The sequence below is a fragment of the Danio rerio genome, chromosome 1, assembly GCF_052040795.2.
Source record: "Danio rerio strain M-AB ecotype USA chromosome 1, GRCz13ab, whole genome shotgun sequence".
Taxonomy (NCBI): domain Eukaryota; kingdom Metazoa; phylum Chordata; class Actinopteri; order Cypriniformes; family Danionidae; genus Danio; species Danio rerio.
In genome coordinates, this window is record NC_141021.1 from 54,699,162 (window position 1) to 54,725,777 (window position 26,616).

A 26,616-nucleotide genomic window follows, 5' to 3' on the forward strand; every position below is an offset into this window, starting at 1 on the left:
ACTGAATTTAACCTACAATATATATATATATATAACCAATTTATAATTTTACAAACTATATTATTATTAACAAACCATTACCATTATTAAGGCACCTAAAGTGTAATATATGGAATAAACTATTGATAAGCTCCTAGTATTCAGTTACAAACAGACACAAGTCCAGTAAATTATTATTAACATCAAAAACATCTGGTTGTGGCAACGCAGTGGCGCAGTAGGTAGTGCTGTCGCCTTACAGCAAGAAGGTTGCAGGTTCGAGTCTTGGCGTGGGTTTTTTCCGGGTGCTCCGGTTTCCCCCACAGTCAAAAGACATCAAGTACAGGTGAATTGGGTAGGCTAAATTGTCCTTAGTGAATTTAGTGTGATTGAGTGTGTGTGGATGTTTCCCAGAGATGGGTTGCAGCTGGAAGGGCATCCGCTGCGTAAAAACTTGCTGGATTAGTTGGCGGTTCATTCCGCTGTGGCGACCCCGGATTAATAAAGGGACTAAGCCGAAAAGAAAATGAGTGAATGAATGAACTTCTGGTTTTATAGTATATGAAGTCAATTTATTAAAATATAACAAAACAAAGACAACCACAACATTAAATTAAGTAAATGAGAACAGCTATGTATCCTTTTTATATATTTATGCAACATATGGGTTCATATATGAATATGAATTGAAAATATGTACAGAAATAAGCTTATCTAAAACCTACAAGTTACAATAGAGGAACACAAAAGGCGAGCAGCCATTAGGGATTGAGCAACTAAAGGCACGGCTATAAACACACAGGTTTCAGCTTGCTTTACACACTAGGTAAGCAGAGATGTGAATTAGCGAAGCAGATGTCTATATTTGAACTAGTGCTTACTTAGATTACAGCACATGTTTAAAAAAATAAAACTAGAATTTTAAAGAACTAAAGAAATGTTGAACTTTTCTCAAGTCATTAAAGTCCTAAAGGTGTTCAGATTGTCATGAAATAAAACTCCTTTAACTTTTAAAAGCTATTAAACATATGAAACAAACTCCTCCCTGATGAAACCTTTAGGACATAAACATAAATCCCTATGTACACTACATTGTGCACACTACTTCTTTATCTGACCGTTTTTGCTTTGGAGCTTGAGATTGGCCGGATCGCTGGCCTCCCACAGCTTGAGGAACTCCTGCTGGAAGGGCCGCACGAGCTCCGGCTCCTCTGTGATGATCACGTTCTCCTTGTTGCTCTGGACTGCGGTGAGTGTCCAGTTGAGGGAGCCGCTGATCAGCTTTCTGCCGTCCACTAATGCAAACTTATGATGCATATGAACAGCCGAGCTCATCTCATGCCTCACACTGATGCCTGTGACAGAAGAGGACGGAAAATATGCATTAGCTCCTAATCCACTTGCAAATTGATGACAGATGTGATGTCAAGCCAATCTCCGGGTCATGCGAGAGCACTTTTAGCTTAGCTTAGCATACATCACTGAATCGGATTAGACCGTTAGCATCATGCTCAAAAATGATCAGAGTTTTGATAATTTGTCTATTCAAAGCTTTACACTTCTGTAGTTACATCATGTACTAAGAGAGACAGAAAATGTTAAGTTGCTATTTTTAAGTAGATATGGACAAGAACTATACTCTCATTCTGGCATAACAACTGAGGAACTTCGCTGTCATACCATGGCTGCAGCAGACACAATGATAGAACATGAAAATAGTCCCCAGCTTGGTAACTTCTAACTTAAAATAGAAAAATTATCAAAAGTATTTGGTAATTATGAAGCATGATGCTAACGGTCTAATCCGATTCAATGATTTATGCTAAGCTAAGCTAAAAGTGCTCCCGCCACACCTAAAAATCGGATGAATGAATTAAAAAAATGCTCAAAGTCAACTGTTTAACTCTTAGGGAGCAGTCAATGAGCCTATTTATAAAATAACTGGAGTCTCCCTTAAAGTTAGAACTATTAACGCATAAGAGACTGTCCTAGTTGAATGCAATAGCTTGCAGGAATTGAAAAAAGTGTCCACTGAAATAATAAAGGTTGAGCCAGACTGAACATGTGTGAGGCGTGCTGCTGTTGTAATATAGGTATGAACAATCACTGGCAATAATTGTGCAAGTTCTGACTATGAATCATTTCACAGCGCATACCACAGAGGTGTGAGGACAGGCCCATGCCGAATATAATGATGAGGTTGATATAATGACATTTTTCAAACATTTCAAACATTTATGGTATTTAATATGTTCGTTTCACATAACTGTAAATATTTAAATATATATGCAAACCTAAAAATATAGACTTAGACATAATTTAATCCTTTTTTAATAATTTTTTTTCAAGCAAGGTCTGTAAAAATCATATCATTTCTGTGGTGTTTGTTGTCTATATGGATAACCATCATATAATATCTATCTATCTATCTATACACATCTCTTTGCACTAGCATACACATAAAACTCAAACGCTTTCGAAATCCCAATACTCTAAAGCAGGGATGTCAAACTCAATTCCTGGAGGGCCGCAGCTCTGCACAGTTTAGTTCCAACCCTCCTCAAACGCACTTACCTGTAGGTTTCAAACAAGCCTGAAGGACTCAATTAGTTTGATCAGGTGTATTTAATTAGGATAGGAACTAAACTGTGCAGGGCTGCGGCCCTCCAGGAATGGAGTTTGACATCCCTGCTCTAAAGGATTGTTAGGCTGCATTATTTAAGGCAGGGGTGTTCAGTCGGTCCTGAAGGGCCGGTGTCCTGCATGTTCCAACTTCCTCCCACACAACTGCCTGGAAGTCTAGTATACCTAAAAAGAGCTTGATTAGCTGGTTCAGGTGTGTTTGATTAGGGTTAGAGCTAAACTCTCTAGGACACCAGCCCTCCAGGACTAAGTTTGGACATCCCTGATTAAGGGCAACCGGAGCTAGGAACACTTCCCAAATAACATTACAATTTGAACTGCATCTACGCTTATGTTAGCCTGTTTTTCATTATCCCGAGGTCTCCATAATCCTAGACCAGGCCGTATCTTGAGCAGATGCTGTGGTGGTCGTGGAGGAGTGGAGAGTTTGAGACTGATTCCTGAAAGACCCCGGTGACACCCACTGGTGACCTACTCACACCTGCAGCTTCTCATCCATCCATCAAAATAAATGTGTGTGTAATTTAATAAATAACGCAAATGTATTAAATAAAATATTTGTATACATTACTTATTTCATATCCAATATTTTAAATATTTTATTACATATACTACAGAATTCCTGCATTACAAAAAGCCTATTTAAAAGAAACACTAAGATTTCGGAACATTTCAGCATATTTACATCCTTTTAAAAAAATTTTTTTGTACATTTTTATAAATTTTTATAAATTTAAATATTTTCCACTTCAAAGGCCTGTAAATATGATCAATATTGGTGATTTGTATAAAAAAAAAAAAAAAAAAATATATATATATATATATATATATATATATATATATATATATATATATATATATATATATATATAATAATAAAAAAAAAAAAAAAATATATATATATATATATATATATATATATATATATATATATATATATGTTGTTTGTATTGTACTAAATATTACAGAAATCATCTTGCGTTACATAAAGCATACTCAACTACGACTCATTAGATTTGGAAACAACACATTTAAACACTTTTTGTTTTTAAGATAATTTCTTTAATGTTCAGATTTCTCACACGGTAATATAAATTCTTAAAATGTAATATATGTCTTCAGAAGACTGTAACTATAGCCTCTTTGTTTTTTATGCTGTTATTTTGGAATTACTGAGATCAATTTTGCAGACAATGGCAGAACTTTTAATCTCTCAAAGCTATGAAGTCACATTTAATGTAAGTACACACCTGCCTTTCGAAGAGCACCGATCTGGGATCCAGTGATGGTCATGTAGTCTCTGTCTGTAACCACACGTACAACAACTCCCCGTTTGTGCAGCAGCAGAATCGCCCTGCTCATCTCCATGTTGGAGAAAGAGAAAATGCACATTTCCAGTGACGTACGTGCAGAGAGGAGATGCTCGAGGAGCCGGGAAAAAGACGTCTGAATGCCGTGAGGAAAAGGACAAGCACTGACGGTGGAAAGAGAATTAAAGAAATATGCTGTGTTACACATTAGAGCAATTTCAGCATTATGGGTGTGAGATTTGCAGTAAAAAATTAAGACATACATTCACAGAGAAAGTAAACACTACCTGACAAAAGCCTATTCAAGTTTTAGGAACAACAAATAATAACTTGACTTCTAGTTGATTGTTTGGTATCAGAAGTGGCTTATATGAAAGGCAAAGGACTCTAGATTACGCTTATTTTACCAAAATTAAATATGATCATGCCTTGATTTTTAATTATTTAATTAGAACAGGTAAGCTCTGACTTTGCTTAGACAAAAGTCTTGTCACTTAACAGAAATAATGTCCAGTATACAATATAAAGTCATGCTGCAGTAGAAACAGTATGAATATTGTGTCTGACTCCCATGAGCTTGGAGGACTGCATCCATACATCTCTGCAATGATCAAATCACTTATTGCAGGGTTTCTGCAGGTTCCACCGAGTTAAACTTAAGACTTTAGGACATTTTTAAGACCATTATAAATGGAATTTTAGACCCATTAAGAGCTAAAGGCTAAGGAATTTTACAAATGGCCCAGATGGAAAAGATTTTTGTTTGCCCTTTCAAAAAAAACTTATAATTTAATAATATAATAATAATTTTTTTTTTTTAGAAAAATATTTTAAATATTCAAGCTCTACTTGTTTCCATACATTTTTTTGCAACATAAATTTTCTTTAAAATAAAAGAAAAATGAACAAATGTTTAAAAAGTTTTAAAAACTAAAATAAACTAAATTCATGCACAACAATTTATCCAGGTCGGTGTCCTCAGCAGTAAATACACGGAGAACATTTAAACAAATGTTAATGTAAGGCAAACAATTAAACCATTATGACAAATAAAGTTTAAAAAATTGCATTTTTAAATAAAAAGTTTAAAGTTTTATTAAGATGACTGTGTGATTGTATGGGTTTTGGCCAGATCTGGTAGCAATACATGAACAAAGGACAATTTATTACCTGTTTAAATATAGATTTAAGAACTACAACAAAATATTTCAGTAAATTTAAGACATTTTAAGGCCTAAAATTTGGATTTTGACATTTAAGACTTTTTAAGACCCTGCAGAAACCCTGTATTAATAAAGTCATCTGGAATGGCAAAGAAAGCGTACTAGCAGGACTCCCAGAGTTCATCAAGATTCTTTGGAGTCATTTTCAATGCCTCAATCATGTTACCCCAGACATGCTCAATAATGTTCAAGTTTGGTGACTGCGCTGACCAATCCTGGAGCACATTGACCTTCTTTGCTTTCAGGAACTGTAATTTGGAGGCTGAAGTATGAGAAGGAGCACCGTCCTGCTGGAGAATTTGCCCTCTACTGTGCTTTGTAATGTAATGAGCAGCACAAATGTCTTGATACCTCAGGCTGTTGATGTTGCCATCCACTCTGCAGATCTCTCACATGCCCCCATACTGAATGTAACCCCAAACCATGATTTTTCCTTAACCACACTTGACTCACTTCTGTGAGTATTTTGGGTCCATGTGGGTTCCAATAGGTCTTTTGTAGTATTTGTTATGATTGGGATGCAGTCTAACAGATGATTCATCAGAAACATTTACCTTCTGCCACTTTCCCAAATTATCAACTAGAAGACCAGTTATTATTTGACGCTCTTACAACTGGGATCGGCGATAAGACTTTTGTCAGGTAGTGTATGTTAACATTAAATTGAAACATCTGTTTATATTGTCCAAAACAACTAACTAGAGTTATGGGACCAGAAAAATAACTAAATCTGTGAACATTTTTTAGATTTTAAATGCGGAAAATAAACATGCATTATGAATGTGACCAACAGTCTACATCATACTAGAAATACGGTGAATTAAACTGCACAACCCAAAAGAAACAATGCTAATCAAAAGGATACGAGTTGTCTCTCTATGAAACTAAAATTATTATCTTACTTTTTTGCATTTATGAGGGAAAAGCTCAGTTATGGACGTGACAGATGGGAAATTGGCGCTTGTGTGACTTTGGTAATTCAAACATAATTGTTTGAAATCATTGTCAGAGACATTTTAGAGTATTTTTGCAGTACTATAAAATACAAGCCCAGGCAAACAACGTAGAAAGGGCTCCACTATTTTGGCAAAACCTTTTTTTTCCATGGAGAGGTTGACATTTGGTCAAATGCATTAGTTTGATTCGAAAAGGTTGACTGAAGTACCAGGGAAAGCTTCGGTGAGATGTGAACAGGTGCTCAACGCAGACTTGAGGTGAAGGAAAGAAAAGCACTTCTTTTAAGGGCCCTCGAGAGTCTCTCAGCCGGCGCGTCAGCCAGTTTAACCACTCCACACCCAGAACAAACGCAACAGTTCCCAGGCCCAACACTTTCATCAGCTCCTTAAATGACATCTGAGAACAAAGAGAGAAAAACAAAACATTAGAACAATAATTTCTGTGTTAAATTACACTTTAGGAACAAACACATGTACATTTTTATCTAAAACTTGTTTGAGTACCGCATATACTTTATACAGCAGTCAGGATAAAAATGTTTTTCTTAAATTTCCTAAGACAAGAATAGATGTTGTTCAAAGGTTTGTGGGAAAATTTGATCAAAGATTTTGATCCACTTTAAATGTTGTAATCTGTAGTTCATGTAAACAGTCAGTCACAAATCATGAACACTCATTTCTGATTCTGGTCAGTGACAAAAATTTAACATTATTAATGCATAATGACCTGTGTCCATTGCTTCAGACCATCCATTTACATTCTTTCACTTTCATATTTTCATACTCATACTTATTTATAAGGACCAAAATAAATCAGTCATGAAGGACATTTATATTGAACTGCACAATAATGTTATGATCAGTGCACAAGAGTATAAAATTTAACGATCAATTTAGCAATTATATTATGGAGCAGAAATCAACAAGGTTGTGGTTTTCATATAAATGACAGAGTAGTTTAACACATTTTTAAGCAGAGTATGAATAAAATTTTAGACTTATATTGGCTTAATTTTAGACTTATAACGGCCAACTTACTTTTGTAAATAGTATAAAATAGTAAAAAATGTATTAATGGAAAATCATGTAAATGGATGTGTTGCTTTAGTTTCCTGCTAAGAGAATTTAATTTGGAGAATTTGCTGTAAAAATGTCTAACAGCTGTTGTGAATTATATCTCCTTGTAATAAAAAAAACATATAATAGCTGTGGATGTGTTATGGATATAATGTTGTGGATGTGACGTTTGCGGTACAAACTTAAAACATAAATTCACAGAGAAAGTATATGTTAACATTATGTTGAAACATCTGTGTATATTTTCCACAGAATTATGGGATCAGAAGGTATCAATCTGTAAACATTACTTACATTTTAAATGAGAAAAACTGATGTGACGGATGTGAAATTGGCACATGTGTGACTTTGGTAAATCAAATAGTTTGAAAACACTGACAGAGACATTTATGAGTATTTTTACAGAAACTGTAAAAATAAAAGCTTAACAACACACAAAAAAACTTAGAAAGCCGGGTTTCACTATTTTGATAAAACACTATTTTTTTCATGGGAAGGTTGACATTTGCATGGAATTGCTCATATCAAGTTTTGAGATGGATATTGGTGATTGGGTGCGTTTTTTACTTGGACATGAGGAAATTAAGATATGTTTAAAACGATTTAACACCTACAACACAATATTTCAGTGAATGTAATACTTTTTAAGGCCTAAAATTTTGTTTCAGAGGTTAAAGATATTTTAAGACCCCGTGGACAACCTGGACATAAGCAGAGGCTAGCTGCTAGCCTAAAATTAGGCTTTTCCTTCTTCTTCCTCTCAAAAAAGCGACGATAAAATTAATAACTGAAGTACATTTTGTCATTCGTCACGGTACTAACTTGTCAAAAAAGCGTTTCAAAAGCCATAATGTGATATGAATGTTGATAAAATACCTGTTTGAACACGTCCATCGAGATGACAATTAAAATCACATGCTGTTCATTCGGTTTCGAACGAACGAATCATTCCTGTGATTTGATTCTAATGAATCGATTAAACAAATTCACAAAACGAACTAAAACACGGATCCAAATTAGGGTTGAATTAAACCCGGTTTTCAATTTACACACACGCTTAAACATATCGGATTTTTGTTTATCCTAATAAATAAATAAAAAAACAACTGACTAAAATAGAGGCCTTTTGACTGAAAGGAGGAGGGAAGGCCTAACGTTACCTCAGTTTGTGTACCGCAGTTTAGCAAGCCATATGCTATTTGTCGTAAATTCTAATTATTTGTGATTTTCTTACGTTCTTTATTATTTTTGTAGAAATTATACTGTCGTAAATAGCAAACATAGTTAAAAATATAACAAATAGCTTATGTGCTTATAAGCGATTTCAACACGACGAGCCACAACAACGATGAACACGGGGAATCATGAACTGATGTTGTTGCGTCACGACGTAAATGATTCACTGAATCGGACTTTCCAAACGTACACAAAATAGAAACTGGCTCCTTTATTTGCACTCAACAGTGTGTGATTGTGTGTGTGTGTGTGTGTGTGTGTGTGTGTGTGTGTGTGTGTGTGTGTGTGTGTGTCCCCTACTCGTGAACATTTGTGACAACACAACAGACTCAAAATAAGAGGACAGACCAATGTTTATTAATAAAAGATATGTTTTACATTCCGAATGCAGTAAGTAGCTTACAACTTTAGAAAAGTCAGAAGAAAATAGTCAAATAGTGCCATGCTGCTTTTGGATATGATATCATTGAACATGTACTATGAAAATGTTATTATATTCTTGGATGAACTGGAATAAAACAATGTCATTGCCTAATGGAGTCATTAACATATTGTGAAAGGGATAGTTTACATAAAATTAAACATCTGTCAATTGATTTGCCTTGACTTACTAACCAGTTAGATTTTTGTTCGCTGAGCACAAAAGGAGATATTTTGAAAAATGATGGAAACCGGTAACCATTTACTTCCACAGTAATTGTTTTTTTTCTATAGATGTCAATAGTTAATGGTTTACAGCATTCTTCAAAATATCTTCTTTTTTTCTTATGCAAAACAAAACAACTCCAACTGGTTTGTAACAAGTAAAAAAAAAGTTAATTACAGATATTTTCATGAGTCAACTATCCCACAGGCTATATATATCAACATTGTCCACATTGTTAAACAAAATAATAACATTACTACTAATAACAATGAAATAGTGAAGTCACAAAGGAAGTGCCATTTGTTTATAGCTTTGTTATTGTGACATAAAAAGCTATTATATATTTATGCAAGCTGCCAAGAAATATTATAGCTGGTGAAACAGTATTGTTATTGAAGTGTGCAAAATGCTCAAATGCTTTCATTCTTTTACCTCAACATTACTTAGCATTGATGTCAACATCCATCTTACATAGCCCAAACCAGTATAATCTGAACATACATCCGTTTGTGAGCAATTAAACTACATTTTGTTGACCATCAATTCAAGGCCAATTGGACCAAACTTAGGGTCACTTCAAAATAGTAACAAAACAATTTATTGCTTTCATACAACTATGTAACTTTTGCCTGATTCAACAGATTCTGGTACTTAACAGCTATTATGTCAAATGTTGAGGAATCTAAAAAAGGCAAACAGTTAATATTATATAAGGCAAACTATGACTGATCCACAACAAAGCCCCATTGCAAAGGTTTCATGTGGTAGATTATCCCCTTTAACCTGGTCACAGAGCAGCTTGAGATTTTCTCAACTTTTTTTTACTGGTATAGAATGTCACTTGTTTATACTGTGGGACTATTGAACGCTTGATTCTGACTGGCTGATGAACATTCTAAAGTGTTCTATTATTTTAATGGAACTGCAGTTCTAAAGTAGTTCCAGCAGCTTTTGAACTGCATTACAGTTCCATATCACTACGCCATATGATTTCACATCAGTCAAACGTATCCACTGATGGGGAAACAGTGAGAGTTATGCATTACAATATTGAGTCACTCCACTTAAATTTAAGTAGTTTCATTACTTAGTAACTTTTTATGGTAGGTAATGCGTTACGCTAGTTTTGAGTTACTTTTCAATGAATTTTTCTGACCTGGCTGAGGCTTGATCTTTCCCAAAACTCGCTGTTTTATTTTTGTTTCATTTTTTGTTTATAGAAAAGCTCTGCAATTATCAACACACCGGATTAACCATTTGGCATTGTGGGAACAAACCCATTTGCCCGTGCGCATTTGGGGCCCCTGCGAAGGAGGAAAAAATTTCAAAGTGTCTATTCAGGCTAAATGCAAATAGCACACCTCGTTGGAATAAGCTATTTGAGAATTTTCCACCCATTTCTATTTAAAAAATAAGTAAAATCTTTGTAGACTATAAATATATCTTATATCACTTATTTCAAAAATGCGGGCAATACATTATAGATTCATTTTATAAATAAAATATTATATTATTCTTATTTTTTTATTCAACTATATGGGGGCGACCAGGTAGGGGGCCCAACAAGACAATGTGCCCCGGGGCCTCTGAATTCTTAATCCAGGCCTGTGTATAACCTTCATTTACCTTTAAAAAACACATCACAAAACTAATGATTTCGGATAAAGTTATCTTCTGAGACCCCTATGCATGCTGTTTATACAGATTATTGTATGTTCAAATCAATGTGTTTGCTGCTTTTGTATATTTTGTCTAATTGGTTAAGTAAAATCTCTGTCGATTGAGATAATCCTATTTCCCTTTCTTTGATGCATTCAAAATAATGAGGATACTTCCATCGCAGAAATGTAGAGCTCTGCCATCTTCATTTGTATTGTCTGCAAAGACTCTCATTGTGTGCGGGATTCAACGTGACTATGTTCATTTTAAAACAGCAATTTATCTGGTAACACTTTATTTTGATGGCCCATTTGAGCTTAGTAGACTGTCTGCTTAATATCTGTTGATACTACTTCTTCAGCAGACATTTAACTGACTATAAGTAAATGTCAACTTACACTAACCCTAACCCCAACTTAACAGTCTACTTATAATCTATTGAGAATTAGTTGGCTTGTAGATGCAATGTAACTTAAATTCAATAAACGGACCATGAAAATAAAGTGGCCTTTTATTTTTTTAAAGCTAATTCATTGAAGTAATTCATTACTTGTTACTTAGAAAAGTAATATTATTTAACTCACGTTACTTGTGATACATCATCACCAACACTAAAAACAAACAAACATCAAAACTAAACATAAGCTGAGATGCGTAAGAAACTAGTCCTACACACAGGAGCCCTTTGAGGACAAATATCTGACAAATGTTTCAAATACAACATCTGAACAGTGTCTTTAGGTGCGGAGACCATAGTATAAGCAGAATAATGGACTTCTGTCTGGTGTACTATTAGAAAATAACGCACACTAATGCACATATTACTAGCGTAACAGTCATTAGAATAATGGACTTCTGTCTGGAAGAATAATGGACTTCTGTCTGGTGTACTATTAGAAAATAAAGCACACTAATGCACATATTACTAGCGCAACAGTCATTAACTATTCCTTACACATAAACATGATCATGCTGTAATTTAGCTTAGCTGGTCTGGGATCAGGAGAAAAGGACACCATCTACATGGTAAAAAATATCTGTAAACTAGCCGTTTTCCTTATTTTGTGATTCATGTTTTTATTTTTTACCCATTTATTTAGACACTGCTCGCTGCAGAGCCATTTGAGCAGAGCTGAGCTCCAGCGAGGGGGAGCTTGAGCTCTCGCTCCTCCTCCTATAAGCTGTTTTAATGCGTACACCCACCCCACCCCTAACCCTACCCCCAGTGACATCACTCGTAGAAGAAGTGCATGGAAGGAGGAGCTCAAGCTCAAGCTCCCCCTCGCTGGAGCTCAGCTCTGCCCTAATGGCTCTGCAGTGAGCACCACTTGCATTTATTTATGCTTGTGAGTTGCATTATGGGATGTTGATCTTTCTTCCAACAACTTCTAACCTCAAAAGGTAAAAAAAAGGAGACTTTTATGAACATTTTGAATAGTTTAAAGTGATATATTATCTGGGCTGTTGTTGTATATTTGGCTACGTAACCTCGTAATAAACTGTCAGTACATTTTCTGTTATTTTACAGACCTATTCCTCTATATACTATTTCTTATTAATTTTATTAATTCAAACTGCTAAAACATCAACAAATGTCACTTTGTCAAACTGTAGAGTTGAATTTTCAACATCAGAAGTCGACAGAGCAGAGATCAACACCCCATAATGCAATTCACAATTGTAAACAAACACTTGTGAATCCCAAAATATGGAAACTGTTAATGAACAGGTATTTTAGAGTGTACCAATGCTGAATACAGGAGTCTACACGCATTAAATAATGAGATCGATGCCGTCTTGTTCATTAGCCTTGACGCAGTATTTGCGGTCGTACACTAGACGTGCGCCTCCCATTGGAGTGAGGCCGCTCTGGGACGGCACTTTATTGGTTCCCATCTGCAGAGACACTGTTGTGGTGTCCAGCGGATCCAGATTGACGTTTTTCTCAGTCACCTGCCTCGCCGTGCCAAGAGCAAACATGCCAGCCTACGACAGCACAAAGAGTTAATACTATACAGTCCTGCAAAAAAGTTAGTCCACCCTATTAAAATACACTTTTCTGATCTAATATTTGGCAGTAGGGCTGTGAAATATGACAATATCTATCATATGGACAAAGTAAAAGGTCTATCATCTCACACTGTATGGATTAGAGAAGTTTCATCCTATGTTCCTGTTAAAAAAAGTTTAATCCAAAAGAAATCAACAGCAATAGTAAGGTGCAAAAGCTCAAAAAAATTTCTAGAGCATATAACTTGCTTTTTCAAGTGCATGGTAAGTTAATAGCCTGATTATGTATTTTACAACCTTTGTAATCACAATATACATCAATACTTATTCCAGTTTTGAGTGTTGGTATAATAATAGAAGATATCAGTGATAATTAGAGTGATTTTGGCAATAATGCTGTGCGTTCTCACCATGCTGGCACATTTGTTGGTGCCCATCTGCAAGTTTATGGTAGATCGATCCGCTGGTTTCTCCATGCCTATTTTTGGTTCATAAAGATGGCGTCTGGTTCCGTAGGAGGTCATGCCCTTTTGGCTTGCAAATTTATTGGAGCCCATCTGTGAAATTAGATGACATTTTATGTAGATAATTTGGCAAAAGTATATATATATATAAGATATATTTTATATTTTAATAAGATGTATATATTTTAAATGTAAATAAAATGTAAATATTTTCAGAAAGATATTAAATGAATCAAAAGTATCAACTGTAATGACATTTGTAATGGTACAAAATGTACAATTTTTTTATCTTTTTAGGAACTTGGGGCAAAAATATTAAAATGGAAAAATATATGCAGTACAGTTGTTTTAAACATTGATAATAATATTTGTTCAAAAAAGCATAATAATATTGGTATTATAATTTGTTTAGTTGATATACACTATATTTATCCGGATAGCTTTATCCATTTTAATGCTTTTCTTACAATGGCTTTGTTCATTGTTTACATTTTGTAGTTTTATTTTTGGTAACAACTTTACCATTTGCAATTTGCCATGTTAGTTAATGCACAATGTCCCTGCTAAAACAGAACAATACATATATATATATATATATATATATATATATATATATATATATATATATATATATATTTATATATATATATATATATATATATATATATATATATATATATATATATATATATATATATATATATATATATATATAATTTATATTTATATATAACTTATCCAGCAAATGTCTTACGGAGTGGATGCACTTCCAGCTGCAACCCATCAATGGGACGGCCAATTTAGCTAACCCAATTCACCTATACCACATGCCTTTGGACTGTGGGGGAAACCAGAGCACCTGGAGGAAACCCATGCGAACGCAGGGAGAACATGCAAACTCCACACAGAAATGCCAACTGGCCCAGCCGAGGTTAGAACCAGCGACCGTCTTGCTGTGAGTGAGGCAACAGTGCGCCACCCATATATAAATTTTTTAAAAATTCAATTAAGGGGTTTTAAAAATCGTATAATCATCCATGATAATTCATATGCAACTTTCTTTAATTAAATTAATACACGTGAATAAATCTAAATAATAACATTAAAGTCAATGATAAATGTGAAATAAGTAAACTAATTTGTAATAATAAAATACATTATTATAATGAGTGTGTTATATTTAAACATAAATCTAAATATTTTCCAAGTACTAATTTAGATCCATTTATAATTCAAATAATACACTCTACCTTTAACATGAGAGTCTTTGTCCTCTACTATTGTACTTAGGCATGGCCTTGGTATAAGATTCTGACAATACAATAACCTTGGATAAAAAATGTACGGTTTCACAGTATTGTGATTACTTCACTAAAATATGTGCTTTTTAAATGTCAGTGTAAAAAAACGAAAACTTTTTTCCCTTTTGAACAAAAAATATTTTATTTTGAGAAACTTTTAAAATATTTTGGAGCAGTAAACATGTAAGGCTAGACCAGGGGTGGGCAAACTCGGTCCTGGAGGGATGGTGTCCTGCACAGTTTAGCTCCAACCCTAATCAAACACACCTGCTTATAGATTTCTTGTGATCTTAAAGACACTGATTAGCATGTTCAGGTGTGTTTGACTAGTGTTAGAACAAAACTCTGCAAGGACACTGGCCCTCGAGGATCAAGTTTGTCCATCCCTGGGCTAGACTAATGAAAGACTTCTGCTGTCTTCATTAGTTTCTGAAACACAGATTTATTTACAATTTAAAATGGCGTCTTTACATATCGTTTTTCATTTCATAGGAACGGTATGGCAGAGTTTTTTTTCCGAACCGCGGTATACCCTAAAAACAGTTATCATCTCATGCCTAATTGTACTATGTAATATTCCACATAACTGCATGTTGCATTTCTGTCAACATGTCAACAGATATTTCCGCTTTTGCACTCATGCATCAAATGTCAAGTGTTTGTCATGTGACCTGCTGGCTGATGATGGATTTCCCTGCTTTCATCTTGTCAGGGTTGAATTTCCTCTGCTTTTTTGCTGCATACTTCACACCGATGTCACTTTTTGTGTAGAAGCCTTTAGTCTTGGCCTGTGTGTTGAGAAGACATGATTTTACACATACAATCACCTGTAGAGTCTACAATAACCTGTTAGCCAACCTGCATATTTTGTTCCCCAATTTCTGTTTAACAGAATGAAGATTTCTTTCAGCACATTTCTAAACATAATAGTTTTAATAACTCATTTCTAATAACCGATTACCTTTATCTTTGCCCTGATGATAGTATATAATATTTGACTAGATATTTTTCAAGGTACTAGTATTCAGCTTAAAGTGACATGTAAAGGCTTACCTAGGTTAATTGGACAAGTGAGTGTATAATGATGGTTTGTTCTGGAGACAATCAAAAAAATATTGCTTAACATAAAGACTGCTTTTATTCTAGCCGAAATAAAAACAAATAAGACTTTCTCCAGAGGAAAAAATATTATAGGACATACTGTGAAAATTTCCTTGCTCTGTTAAACATCATTTGGGAAATATTTAACAAAGAGAAACAAATATTCACAGGAGGGCGTATAAATCTGTCTTCAACTGTATTTACAGAATTGTATATCGTTATTAGTGGTTTAACGGATCACAAATCTTGTGGTTTTACATTATGGTTTTTTAGTCACGGATCAGATCATTTTTCGGATCAGCCAAAAAAAGGGAGGACACAAATGTAATTTGCTTTCCATTTATTACAAAAACAGCACTGCGAGACACTTTTGGTTTTAAGAAAACAGAACCTACAACCTGTAATTTTTTAAAAAATAAAGTAAAGAAATAACCAGATGAATAAAATTACATAGTAAAATATTCAGTACTGTGAAGAATTTACTGTAACTATTACTGTTGCTGATAACGCTAAAAATGTAGAAATCTAACATCATAATTTGTACAACCCAGATTCATTTTCAATTAATGATTCAGTTATTCACTCATTAACTTCACGTTTCATCGATAGATGTGTCATTTTGGAAGAATTAATCACTGGCATATTTTTGATGGCTGGTTGTCGCCACCTACTGGTTAAATAATGTAATTGCTGCCTACAACTTTCATTTTTGAGCGTCAAAGTTAAATGCATATGACTGTGATGGTAATCTTTACCATAAACAGCAGTGGTTTTATCTAAATTATTAACTGTTATCTCAGTACTTCTGTGTTATTTGGCCTTAACTTGCGTCCGAAACCACATACTTCCATACTATACAGTACGCTAAAATCAGTATGCGAGCCGAGTAGTATGTCGAATTCGAAAATCAGTATGGAAGAAGTACCCGGATGACTTACTAGTTCAGGTGAGATTCTGAAGTGCGCATGCCATGCACCCTTATATCCCATGATGCCCCGCGAGAGAATTCATAAAGTGGGAGTGAAACGACGCAACTGACGCAGGTAGGTCACGTGACCATGACAAAATGCAGATGTAGTACGTCCGAATTCCATTCATACTTTTCACATTCATAATGTATAGAACGTACTTTTCTAACGGCCGAGTAGTAGGTTTAAATACAAATGCAGTACCTACTGAGTAGTAGGCGGTTTTCAGCCTGAATCTCTTGATTTTTATGTTTTTTAAACACATATTTGAATGCAGCCATTTAAGGATTAATATATATATATATATATATATATATATATATATATATATATATATATATATATATATATATATATATATATATATATGCAAATCACCATCCCTTAGTTTAGAAGTTATGTTCCTTGGGTGTTGAAATCCCAATCTTTTAATGATTAATCATGCAGCTTACACTGAATGCATTAACGCAGGCTAAACAAAAGCGACAGAAAACCCCTTTAATAACTCACCACATCGCAAACCCACCAAAACTTTTTCCGTCATCATTATATTTTACAGGAAAGCCTAAATGCTTTCATACATGTGATTTGAATGACATGAGAGGTGATCTCTCTGCGATTGTTACAAATTCAGGATTAATCTACAAGTAAAAAATTGTATTGATCCACAGGTCATGTGTGTTCTGAACCATGGGTTGTGATCTATTTCAATCACGGATAAACCGTGATCCGCTATACCCCTAATCATTACTGTATATACAGTAATTTTCACAATGCGACTTTACGCAGTAACATACTGCATAACTGTCCTACAGTAAAATACAGTTCATCATTTCAAAAAATAGGCTATGTTTGCTGAATCAACTCAATCAACACAAATCAAAACAACACAACTTAATCGTTTTATATTCAGTCCACTTAAACTTGCAAAAACAATTAGGTTAACTTAATCGATTTGTGTTGGGACAACAATTGTGTGGAACCCAGCATTTTTACAGTAATAATACAGTTAAATACTTACCCTGCTGAAAAATCCAGCTTAAACCAGCCTAGGCTGGTCGACCAACCTGGTTTTAGAGGGGCTTTGGCCATTTCCAGGCTGGTTTCCAGCCATTTCCAGCCTGGTCTTAGCTGATAAGGCTAGAAAATGACCTGCTAAAACCAACTTAGCAGCCTGGTTTACACTGGACATAGCTGGTCGACCAGCTAAAACCAGCCAACCATCCTAGGCTGGTTTAAGCTTGATTTGTTTAGCAGGGTAACAGTATATTAATATTTAAATAGTTTGTAATGTTCAAAAATTGTTCTGAGTGCTACATGTTGCAGTGTTTTCTTATCATTTCTCACCAGTCCAGCCAAAGCGACGAGGGTGCACTGAACCTGAGTGTGGTTCATGTCCTCGAAAAGATCATTGGCCTCAAAAATATCATGTGGTTTCAGTCCGTATTCACCAATGGCTCGCACAAAGTGAGTGATATTTTCCAACTAAGAGAGACACAAACACAGGATAGGGATGTAGTTGTCATATATATATTTCTAGCTGGCAGAAAATACCGTGTTTGTAGATCTTTTAAACACAGACCTAAGCTAATGAGGTAAAACAGCCCATTCGTTAGATGCGTTTGACTCTTGTGTTGAATTTCTGCTTAAAGCCTAATTGCGTGTTTCTTTAATCTGCTGTAATTATTTGGGCTTTAAATCAAAAACTACTTTGACGGTGCCAAAAATAACCAGACTGCTTCTCAGGCAGTAAATCAGTTTTTGGGCTTCGTTTTAACGCTAAAAGCTCAATTCCTCTGCGCTCATCATACATTCTCAGCATTTCTTTGAGCTAAACAGCTAATACCTGCTATTCACAAGCATGCAATACATGCGCTAATGGCTTTAGAGAACATCAGCTGCAGCAAATATCCATTTTATACCCTGAAAGCTCTTTAAACATCATGTGAAGTCTCATTTCAAACATTATATCTACCTTGTGCCAGTTTAGGGTTGAATGATTGACCTTCGGGACGGATCCGGGTTGTAGTTTGTTGATCAGCCTGTAGTGGAGAAACACCATATAGGGGCACTTAGAGCAAGCTGAAAAAAAAATGTGTTCACGTTGTGTTTTGTGTTACTTTACTCACTCGCACAGGATCACGCCGTCTTTCAGCCCCTCCATGAAGTTTTCTGCAAGTGTTCGTCCTGTGATCTCCTGGACCCACATCCTCAGGTCCTCCTCCGTCTGAGGGTCATATTTCTGTGCCAGCTGTCATATCAAGGGCAATATAATAAAATAATGATTAAGAATAATGATTTTAAAAATAATAATATTGTTGATGTTATTAATATTATTAATAGTAATAATAATTATTATTTTCCTTAATTCATTTTCCTTCGGGTTTATCAGGGATTCACAGCGGAATTAACTTATTCAACATGTTTTACAAAGCAGATGCCCTTCCAGCTACAGTCCAGTACTGAGAACATCCATACACATTCATTCACACACACAGAACATGCAAACTCCACACAGAAGAGCCAACGGGCCCAGCCGAGACTCGAACCAGAGACCTTCTTGCTGTGAGGTGACAGTGCTAACCACTGAGCCACTGAGATAATATCAATCATCCTTTTCAATCATTCAATTATTCTTTGAACAAGTTAATAATATCAAATATATTTTATTAAAATTAAAAACGAATGACATTTATAAATATAATTATTGATATTAATAAAATAATTTTTATAAAATAGTTCATATTAATAATGGTGATGATGATGATGATGATGGCAAGATAATAATAATGTGATTATTATTTCAATGTGATTATAACATTGTATTATGATAATAATAATAATAATAATAATAATAATAATAATAATAATAATAATAATAATAATGATAATGATAATGATAAAGCATGTTATCATCAAATTTAGTGTGCCACACTGGATTTCCTAACATAGCTTCAATAAAAAAAAAAAAAATTGGGGTTTCTGACAATTTGTTAGCACAATAGAAAGTGTGTTTGCAAGTAAATATATATTAAAAAACCTAATTTCTTTTCCATTTTGGCCTGAGAAACATCTAAGCATACTATTTTCAATACAAAATAAGATGGTTAAGTAAAGTTATTGATCAGAAACATTTAATGTATTGCTCAAATAGCCATTATAAACATCCCAGTGGGCACCTAAATGATATCAAAAACCTGTAAAAAACAAAAAACAAACTTAAAATGCAAACTATTTACCTTGATGTTAAAACGGATTCAAATTGACATCTAACTTTGTTTTAAAAATAAGCTTCTGCTCACCAAAGCTGCATTTATTTAATCAAAATTACAGTACAAATTGTAAAATTAAACTATAAAATAACTGTTCAAAAGTAGTTTATAGTTTTATTTATTAAATCACTCTAATAATAATAATTATTTCTATTATTATTATTATTGATACTATTATTATTATTAATGATAACCGTAATAAAAGCAAAAATGACTGGAGAAGTAATTTGAAACTACAAACAATAATAAATCAATAAATATTTAATAAATATTAAAAAATTAAACAAATGTTTTTGCATTTAATAAATGTCGCCCTGATGAACAGAATAATTTATTTAAATTATTAATTAAAACATTAATCATTTTTAAAAAACTGATTTGACTCGTAATGTATATGTTTAGAAGAAAAGTATAGCACTTCTATATGCCCCTTTTTCCTGTATCTCGAAGTAAAAACAGCATATTAGCTTCTTCAAATACTTTATAGATTTTTTTATCATTATGCAATATCTAAATAAATAATAAATAATTTAAACTGGCACAATATATATTATGTTGCTATCCGACGACACCATATCATACAAATCACCAGTTTACATTAGAATAGTCATTGCATGCTTTCCAAATGCATTGTATTTGTGTGGTAAACTGCACTTACCTTATTCCTGACATCCGCAGAGAGTCCGAATGTGGGTCCTTTGCTGAACTGGGTGCTCATGGTCTCCTGTAGACTTGAGTGCTGTGATGCAGGAGTTTTCCTCTTACAACCTCTCCATCTTTTAAATGCCCCTCTGTCCTCTACACCCCTGGTTCTCATTGGCTGAAGCCTCCTGAGCGACTGACCAATATAGTGAACATGACTGTACCGCTGCGTGAGTCCTCCTGAATGAATTGTTTAAGGGAGAGTTCACTCAAAAATGTAAATTTCCTCTGCAAGTGGGTCTAAACTTTTACAAGTTTCTTTTAATCTGTCGAACGCAAAACAAGATGTTCTGAAGAATGCTTAGCAATCAGTTTGATGACAATTAACTAACTTCATCTAAGATTGGCATTAAAAACAAGTCAACAATTTTGGAGAAATTCCATTGATATTATTCCTAATAGCTATTATAAACGCCACAGTGGGCACCTAAAACGATATCAAAAGCCTGTAACAAAATTTTAACATGCAAACCAATTTGATGTCAATCGACTACCTTGATGTTAAAAGAGATTCAAATTGATATCTAACAGTGGAGACATAATTTTTTGACATCAATGTTTCACTGTAAATTTGGAAATAAAGCCTTCAGATGAATAAAACCTTTAATTTTAATTATATAAAAAAAAACATTCAAATTGCAACCCAATTGGATTGCAACTAACATTGGCATCAATTCAATTTTCCCATGTTTTTTGACACCAATGTTAGAGAGTTAACATGCATCGTAAGTTTACCAAATCCAGTGTAAATGTGTAATTGAAGTTTTTAGATGAATAAACTTTGCTTATATTAGCTATAATACTTTTTGTGTTGTTATTTTGGTGGTCAAAAGGGCATCAATGTGTGGATGTCAAATAGGCGTCAAGGTTTTGACATCAAACCCATTTGCTTTTTTGATATGTTTTTGATTAAGCCTCCTCCTGAATGAATTGTTTAAGGGAGAGTTCACTCACATTGTAAATTTCCTCTGCAAGTGGGTCTAAACTTTTACAAGTTTCTTTTAATCTGTCAATCAGTCAAACACCAAACAAGATGTTGTGAAGAAAGTTTAGTTTTTGACAAACCTTCCAGTGGGCACCTAAAACAATATAAATAAAGCGAAACCATTTGATGACAATTGACTACCTTGATGATCTAACACCGGCATTAAAAAAATAGGTGAACAATTTTGGAAAATTTCCATTGACATTATTTCAAATAGACATTAATAAACATCCCTTTAAACACCTAGAATGAAAAAAAAATAATAAAACCTTAAAATGCAAAGCAATTTGATGTCAGTTGACTACCTTGATGTTAAAACGACATCAAATTGACATCTAACATTGGCGTAACATTTTTTTCATGTTTTTTGACACCAACGTTTGTCGGGATTAACATGCATCGTAAGTTTACAAAATTCAGTGTCTATGTGTAATTGAAGCTTTCAGATGAATAAAACTTTTCTTATATTAGCAATAATACTTTTTGTGTCGATATTTTGGTGGTCAAAAGTGCATCAATGTGTGGATGTCAAATAGACATCAAATCAATTAGCTTTTTTTTGACATGTTGCTGATTAAGTCTGCTTCTCATTGGCTGAAGTCTTATAAGCGACTAACTCAAAATTGTAAATCTGTCGAACACAAAACAAGATGCTGTGAAGTAAGTTTAGTCTTTGATCAACCTTCCAGTGGGCACCTAAAACAACATACATAATGCGAAACTATTTGATGACAACCGACTACCTTGATGATCTAACGTTGGCATTAAAAAATATTTAAACAATTTTGGAAATTTGCATTGATATTATTCCAAATAGCCATTATAAATATCCCAGTTGGCACCTAAAATTATATCAAAAACAAACAAACAAACAAAATTAAAATGTTAAAATTTTAACTAATTTGATGTCATTTTGACTACCTTGATGTCAAAACAACATCAAATTGACATCTAACATTAACGTAAATTTTTTTCACGTAACTGACGTTCGATGTTAGAGAGTTTACATGCATCGTAAGTTTACAAAATCCAATGTAAATTTAGAATTTGGTAATAAAGCTTTAAGATGAAGAAAACCTTTCTTATATTAGCTATAATACCTTTTTGTGTCGGTATTTTGGTGGTCAAAAGATCATCAATATGTGGATGTCAAATAGATGTCAAGGTTTTGACATCAAATCACATTTTTGACATGTTTTTGATGTCAATTTGACATTAATTTTGCTTCTCATTGGCTGAAGCCTCATGAGTGTCTGACAAATTGTGAACATGAATGAACCACTGGCATGAGTCCTCCTGAATGAATAGAATAGAATAGAATAGAATAGAATAGAATAGAATAGAATAGAACAGAATAGTTCATACAAAAATATTAATTACCTCTGCAAGTGGGTCTAAACTTTTACGAGTTTCTTTTATTCTGTCGAACACAAACAAGATGTTCTGAAGACTATTTGGCCATTGATAAGCATCCCAGTGGGCACCTAAAATGACATCAAAAACAACAAAAATCAATTTGATGTCAATTAACTATTGACAGTTGACAAATTGACATCTAACATCAGTTATGTGTCACAATAATCTGTGTTCAACAGAAGAAAGAATCTCATAAAGGTTGCAAATCACTTCATGGAGTAAACGATAACAGAATTGTCATTTTTGGTTGAACAATTCTTTAAAAGAGAAAGTCCAAATGGGCATATAGGCCAAATTTTAGAAATTATCTTCACTGCATGCATTTATAGTATAAAAAGAGAAATTTTTTAATCCGAGAGTCACTATTTTTAAGGGTAAATATACACTTTTTCTAAAGGGATAATTCACCAAAATAGAAAATTGACCACTGTACTATGAACCATCAAACCTTTATGGGTTTCTTTTTCCATTGAACATAAAAGATAATATTTTGAAGAATCTTGAAAATGTCATTGACTTCGTTAGCTGGAAAAACAAATACTATGGAAATCGGTTTTAAACATTCTTTAAAAAATCTTCTTGTTGTGCAGGTTTGGATCAAGAGGAGGTTGAGTATCTGTAAATGTTGACAGAATTAAAATTTTTGTGTGAACTGTCTCTTTAAGTGTATAATTTAGGAGGACAGGAAGATGGAGTGAGAAGGGAAAGGTGGAATTTGATCTCTTTATTTGGTCATGGTGGTGCTACAGCTGTCGTTTTAGTAGAAATGTTTATAACAGAAAGAATCCGAATTGAGTCCATCATTAGCGACTATATGAGAAACAGTGAGACAGACAGACATTTTTAGTTTTTAATGGATTTTTTTTTCTTTTTTAAGGTTTAGATTTTATAGAAATAAATAATTATAAATACCAAATATCATTTTACAAAAAAGGCTATGATTTTACTTGGTAATAAATAATAGAAGAGACATGCTGCAAAATTGTAATTGTGTGAAGTTTTCTGAGCTTGTAATGATAAAAAACGTTTCATTTTGTTAATTTGGTAGGCTAACACAGCTAGCATTTGTCCCATGTGTCCCATGGTGCTAGTTTGGGGGCGATTGACGTCCCTATAACGGTTGATCCCTCCTGGAGGAGGTCAACACACCTGATATTTAGGGAGTCAGGCATGAGAAGAAGAATCAACAGTCTGAAACCGCCATCGTAAGTGTTCACAAGACCATTTCTTATAAAATAGGTGTTTGTATTTACATATGGACGAAAAGTACAGTTAAATTAGACGCAGTTTGCATAGTTTGACCTAACGTACCTCCAAAATAGCTAATCAGAGGTTACAGTACTAAATAGCAAACTCTAAAAAAATAAATCAGACGTAATTTTAATAAATACAAACACTTGATTCACTGACGCATGTAGGCCTATTAAACAAACCAATATTAGCTTCCCAAAGTTGTCCGCTGATCGTCACCCTATTCCATGATAACCATAATGTACCACAAGATGGCGGCACAGCTCTGAATCTAAGACACTTAAGAATGTTGTGGGTAGGGCCATGAATGCTTTTGAAGAGGCAACTAGCCTATAACATATGTACTACTCAAATTCTCTTTTTGATAATACAAACTATAAACATCTCAGCTTCTCTGTCATAAGCTCTGCATCTGCACCCAGTTGCTCTATTAGGCTGGAGTTGCAGTAATTCACCAACAGGAGGCGTAGATGGACAACAGTCATGGACAAGAAAAAACTGCTGCTTGACCACAGAACTGCTCTTCATATTGTACAACGCACAATTTAGCAAATATTAACCATTAAATTAATTCTTGATGATGTTACAGGAATGCTGAAAATCCACATTCACACTGAAAGTATTTCAATATTCACAGCTCAGCTTATGAAATTTAATACTAGTTACTAAAATTATGTTTTCTAAAATAAAAGGAACTTTATAATATAAAGGTATAATTACAATTATTAGCCCCTATGAAAATTACACAAAAAAGTAGCTGTTTTGTAGAAATCTAATTAAAAAATGTATATATATATATATATATATATATATATATATATATATATATATATATATATATATATATATATATATATATATATATATATATATATATATATATATATATATATATTCCACAACAGCTGTATCTGATAACCTCAATAATAATTGTTTTGCATGCTTTTATTATAGTAAAATTGTTTAAAAATTGTTGCACGAAGTGTTTTTTGACAAACTGATAACATTTTTTAATTTTCAATATTATTTTATTTTTGCATTAAAACAATTAATTTTCACACTGTTACAAAAATTCTTGCTGCCTTAAATTATTTAGCAGCATCAAATAAACATTTGTATTCATCTCAACTTACATCAATTAAACTGACTAAAAATATTAGTTAAGCTTTGCATATTAACAACATTTAGTTGAAACCTGATTAACATGGTAAAATGAGTTAAAGTTACATAAATGCATTTGTTATCATGACTTTTTGGCATTTTATTTTTTTTATAGTGTAAGATGATGTGATATCCATTTGGTCACATATTCCTCCAGACCTTCTTGCTGTGAGGCGACAGCACCACTGCGCCACCGTGTCGCCTTATTTATTTACTTATATTTTTGCAGTAAAACCATGATTAATTTTCATAAGATAGAAATATCACAACCATTTGGTTAAAAATTCTTAATTGAAATTTAATTGAAAAAATAACCCAATGTTGGGGTTAAGTTTGACCTTTTAGTTTAATTTATTTAATTAAATTTAATACATTTTTTATTTTCATAAGAGACAAAAATGCAATAGTTTTTTTTACCACGACATTTTAAGTAAATTCATAGTAACTTATTTATATCTTTTATTTATTTATTTGTTTGTTTAGGTTTTTGCAGTAAAACCATGATTTATTTTCATAAGACATAAGACAATGAAAATAACCCAATGTTGGGGTTGGGTTTGACCCTTTAATCCAATTTTCCTAAGATAGAAATATGACAAAAAAGCAAGTGTTTTCTTTCCGCCACAGTTCACTATGGAACAATTTGATTAATCCCATAGTAAATTCGTTGTTTTATCAATAGTGAAATGGTTTTATTTTTTACACCATGTTATTGAACCATGAAGAAAAATGTTATTTCTGAAATGAAACTAAACAGGCCATGTCAGATCTGTGCCATATCCAGTACATGCATCACAGACAGTTATTTAGCATGAGCGGTATTTCACAGATCTGCCCAGTAAGAGATGAAAAGTTCACACGAGGACACAAACTGACTGTCTGAAACATGACCTGACTAAACTAAAATATCAACCTTTAACCATTTAAATCACTTGAGGGATTCATACCTGCTGTACCAGCCTGTAGCATATGGTTATAATCAGCGTATGACAGTAATGACTCATGCTAAATTGTTACGTAATCCTGCTGTGGCTTTGAAGCAGGTTTGGAAATATGACAGAATGTTGACCGACAGCTCTGGGAATTTTTTTTTTTTGTTTGTTTGACATTGAGCTTTGGTTATACTCGCCTTTCAGAAACTGTTTGCATAGTTTTCAATGACTTGAATGTCCAAAAACAATGTTTAACAATAGACAAAGCTAATTAGGCATCAGGAATTCAGAGTTCAACCATACTGTGATCCAGAAATTATGCAC

General features: G+C 33.6%; 2 protein-coding genes across 6 annotated transcripts; both read right to left on the reverse strand.

The window, feature by feature from the left end:
- Positions 1 to 535: 535 nt before the first annotated feature.
- pld6 (phospholipase D family, member 6) lies at positions 536 to 8,154 on the reverse strand. The gene is given in 4 exon segments (NM_001089414.1): positions 536 to 1,334; positions 3,873 to 4,096; positions 6,321 to 6,508; positions 8,065 to 8,154. Coding segments are annotated over 4 exon segments (684 nt in total). The 5' UTR covers positions 8,083 to 8,154; the 3' UTR covers positions 536 to 1,080.
- Positions 8,155 to 8,759: 605 nt separating this feature from the next.
- Positions 8,760 to 26,390, reverse strand: cnn1a (calponin 1, basic, smooth muscle, a). 5 transcript variants are annotated; one of them, XM_087236211.1, is made up of 10 exons: positions 26,308 to 26,362; positions 22,913 to 23,016; positions 20,504 to 20,727; positions 18,703 to 18,824; positions 18,549 to 18,615; positions 17,921 to 18,058; positions 15,176 to 15,292; positions 13,150 to 13,296; positions 12,074 to 12,715; positions 8,760 to 11,832 (listed from the first exon to the last, which is right to left on the reverse strand). In XM_087236211.1, exons 3-9 carry the CDS (start codon positions 20,660 to 20,662, stop codon positions 12,503 to 12,505), a joined length of 963 nt encoding a protein of 320 aa, XP_087092337.1. In that variant the 5' UTR covers positions 20,663 to 20,727; positions 22,913 to 23,016; positions 26,308 to 26,362; the 3' UTR covers positions 8,760 to 11,832; positions 12,074 to 12,502. The 5 variants fall into 5 exon arrangements, with proteins under 5 accessions (XP_087092337.1, XP_087092334.1, XP_087092335.1 ...); XM_087236208.1 differs by lacking the exon at positions 22,913 to 23,016 and having other exon boundaries at positions 26,308 to 26,390; XM_087236209.1 differs by lacking the exon at positions 26,308 to 26,362 and adding an exon at positions 24,344 to 24,613 and having other exon boundaries at positions 8,760 to 12,715.
- Between the last annotated feature and the right edge of the window lie 226 nt (positions 26,391 to 26,616).

What these genes read in the sequence shown, in the direction of transcription:
- cnn1a (XM_087236208.1), bottom strand. Translation starts at nt 26,329, where the DNA reads ATGCTACAGGCTGGTACAGCAG. An exon ending in CAACCCTAAACTGGCACAAG is followed by an intron (nt 18,059 to 18,548) that starts GTAGATATAATG and finishes TGTCTCTCTTAG; the next exon opens with TTGGAAAATATCACTCACTT. An exon ending in TCGTCGCTTTGGCTGGACTG is followed by an intron (nt 15,293 to 17,920) that starts GTGAGAAATGAT and finishes CTCAACACACAG; the next exon opens with GCCAAGACTAAAGGCTTCTA.